At 41.2% G+C, this 3,208-nt stretch overlaps 1 protein-coding gene across 2 annotated transcripts in view; it reads right to left on the bottom strand.

The window, feature by feature from the left end:
- The window catches only part of ZMYM5 (zinc finger MYM-type containing 5), a 42,084-nt gene that overhangs the window by 12,602 nt on the left and 26,274 nt on the right, over positions 1–3,208 (bottom strand). For both annotated transcript variants that reach the window (XM_006146717.3, XM_006146718.3), the window contains exons 5-6: positions 1,039–1,324; positions 321–483 (exon numbers count right to left, since the gene is read on the bottom strand). In XM_006146717.3, coding sequence (XP_006146779.1) covers positions 321–483; positions 1,039–1,324 — 449 coding nt within the window. The remainder of the gene's footprint in view (positions 1–320; positions 484–1,038; positions 1,325–3,208) is intronic.

Genomic DNA, 3,208 nt, shown 5'->3' with positions numbered 1-3,208 from the left:
TTTAGAGAGGTTTTTGCTATAGGGCGCATCTGCTTGCCAGACAGACAGAGAGACAGAGAGATAGAAAGTGAGAAATCACCCCCCAGGAGGATGGTCACGCTGCAATCCCTTCTCCTCCATTTAAGATCTTGGGCATGCATGCACACGTGCCTGGCATGAGTTTAAGCCACCAGGACTGGGATGCAAACCGCGGTTGACTACAGGGGAGTCCAGCAACCCAGCCATTACGCCAACTGCTGGTACTGGCAGGATTTCTATATAGTTATACTTAAAGTAATCTGTTTGGTCTAAATAATAACTTAAGGTATGAAAATCCAGACCTCTGTTAATTTACTACAGATTATACATCTTGACTTATTAACTTCTTTTCTAAGATTCTGGTTGTCTTCAGAGGGAGACAAACAAGATGTACTACAACATTCTTGGAGAGATTTGCTTGACTCCACAGGAGGAACAACAGTAGCCTTCTTTGTAGGTGTGTCTCTGAAATACAAGGGATAGAGACACAATTTAAGAACACTGCATTTTAACGAAAATCAAATACTGTATACTAACTGACATTTGTCATTTTCTTCTCCATTAGTCCTAGAAATCTACCACAATTTTTGGATACAGTAAAATCCATTTTTGGAATCACTGCCAAGAACTTCTAAGTAATGTAAGAACTATGCCACAATTTTAAAGATTTTTAGAGGCATTCAGCAATGCTTGTAGCAATTGGCAAAACTAAAATATAAGACAGGGAAAAGGAGAGAAAAGGTAGCATTGAATAAAGAAACCACTTATTTCCACACTTAAATATTATATTTTCCTGCCCCGAGTAATAAGCACAAGACAAGTAAGTCCACAGTAAGTAAGTAAGTACAAGTAAGTCAGTCCACTCTGACATACTCTAGCATAACTCAGAATCACTAAACTTGAAGGCACCCATGCAACAGTTCCACCTAAAGATTTACTCAGGTCTGCAATTACATTCATGATGTTTATTTATACTACTATATTCAACTATAGAGAGAAATGTTAAAAAGCACAGCTTACTTTTCCCGCGTAACACTTCGTGTCTTTCTAGTACGTTTATGAGAGAAGGAAGAAAGGCAAATGGAAGAACAAAAAAGGTGAGCTGATCCTTTTTGTTGATAAGCTGTCTGTCCTTTCTGTAAAGGTTTTCTGCAGTTCGCACACGTGACTCTAGATGTTTTAGTAAGTTGCTGCTGGGTTGATGGCTGGAAATTTTGTTGACTAAGGAAGGCCACTGATGATAGAGAATCCACCCCTGGTTGTTTCTGATTACGGGGCAATGATACTGACTGGGAGATCCAAGAATCTTAAAAAATGAAACACATAAGAAAAAGTCAAAGTTCACATCAGAAAAACAGACTAGTGAGGAATCTGTATGAACATGTGGTAAATAAAGGCCAGACAGCCTTGATGCACAATCCCAGAGTAAATATCCACTTTGTATTCTAAGTGAATAATACTCCATTATGTGCCATCACTAAACAGTGGCCCCTGATTTGTGCAATTTAGTAGCCATTAGCTCTCAAGTCAGATGTCCCAGGTTCAAAATATATCTTGAGCTTACTAGTTTGTGCAAGAATTTTCAGGTGAGTCTTGGTTTTCTCAGCTATAAATGGGCAATGATACCTAACTCAGTGTTATGAGAAATAAATGAGAAGATGCATATAGTAAATAAAGCATTGCCTGGCACACACATGGCATATTAAAAAAAACAGTCATTTTTTCTTCCTTACCAAGCAAGTAATAATATATTTACAGAGTAAAATAAAGGAGAGGCAATACACAGATACAGTAAAAGCTCAACAATCTAAAACTCTTGAGAAATGTGACAGTTTAGTAGTTTATGTCCTATATCTATTTTCTTTTTCAAAATTTACTTTCGTTATTATTATTACCATTTTTTTTTTTTTGGAGAGGTTTTTGCTATAGGGGGCATGCGCTCACCAGACAAGACAGAGACATAGAGACAGAAAGTGAGAAATCATCTCCCAGGGGGGATGGTCACGCCACAATCCCTTCTCCTCCATTCTCTTCTCGGGATCTTGGGCACGCACGCACACGCGCCCGGCGTGAGTTTTAAGCCACCGGGTTCGGGACGCGAACCACAGTCGACTACGTGGGAGTCCAGCGACATAGCCATTACGCTAACTGCTAGTTCCCTTTTATTACCATTTTTTAATTTGACCCGAGATGGAGAGAGAGAAAGAGAAAGCAAGCTGCCAGGTCCGGGGCTGAAACCACAATCAGCCTCGGGGGAATCCACCACCTCAACCATCATGCCACCTGCTGGCCACATATGTACTATATCCATTTTCATGATAGCTTTTTCTTCCAACAGTATGAAAAATGTTAAGCACATAGAGAGAAGTTGAGGCAATTTTACACTTAACATCCACATATCCACCAAGTAGATTCAATACTATTTTGTTTTTCCTTTATATATCCTTCAATATTTATTCAACCCTTTAAACAATTCACTTTTTAAAATATTTATTTAATTTTATTATTATTATTTTTTTCTTTTTCTTTTTTTTGGAGAGGTTTTTGCTATAGAGCGCGTGCGCTCGCCAGACAGACAGAGAGACAGAAAGCGAGAAATCACCCCACAGGGGGGATGGTCGCGCCGCAATCCCGTCTCCTCCATTCTCCACTCGGGCTCTTGGGCAAGCAACACATGCACACGCGCCAGCGTGAGTTTTAAGTCACCGGGTCGGGGACTCGACCCGTGGTTGACTATGTGGGAGTCCGGCGACATAGCCATTACACCAACTGCTGGTCCCAATTTTATTATTATTTTTAACTTGACCAGAGAGAGACATACAGAAAGAGAGGGACAGTGAGAAAGCAAGCTGCCAGGTCCAGGACTTGAACGGGCATCACCCATGTGGTAGTCTAGAGCTCTAACTACTATACCACCTGCTGGCCCCAATGATTTGTTCTTTATATATTTCAAGTACATTGTACACATTAGCACATTTCCTTTCAAATTTTAAATCTAACACTTTGGGACCAGCAGTTAGCGTAATGACATGTCAATGGACTCCCATGTAGTTGACCGCGGTTCACGTCCCGGACCCGGTGGCTTAAACTCACACCGGGCACGTGCGTCTGTGGGCTCAAGGTCGCGAGAGGAGAATGGAGGAGAAGGGATTGTGGCATGGCCATCCCCACTGGGGGGGGGGGGGTGTTT

Source organism: Tupaia chinensis, unplaced genomic scaffold, assembly GCF_000334495.1.
Source record: "Tupaia chinensis unplaced genomic scaffold, TupChi_1.0 Scaffold000186_1, whole genome shotgun sequence".
NCBI classification, from domain to species: Eukaryota; Metazoa; Chordata; class Mammalia; order Scandentia; family Tupaiidae; genus Tupaia; species Tupaia belangeri.
Note: the sequence above shows the minus strand (reverse complement) of the source record. Positions and strands in the feature narration are given on the sequence as shown.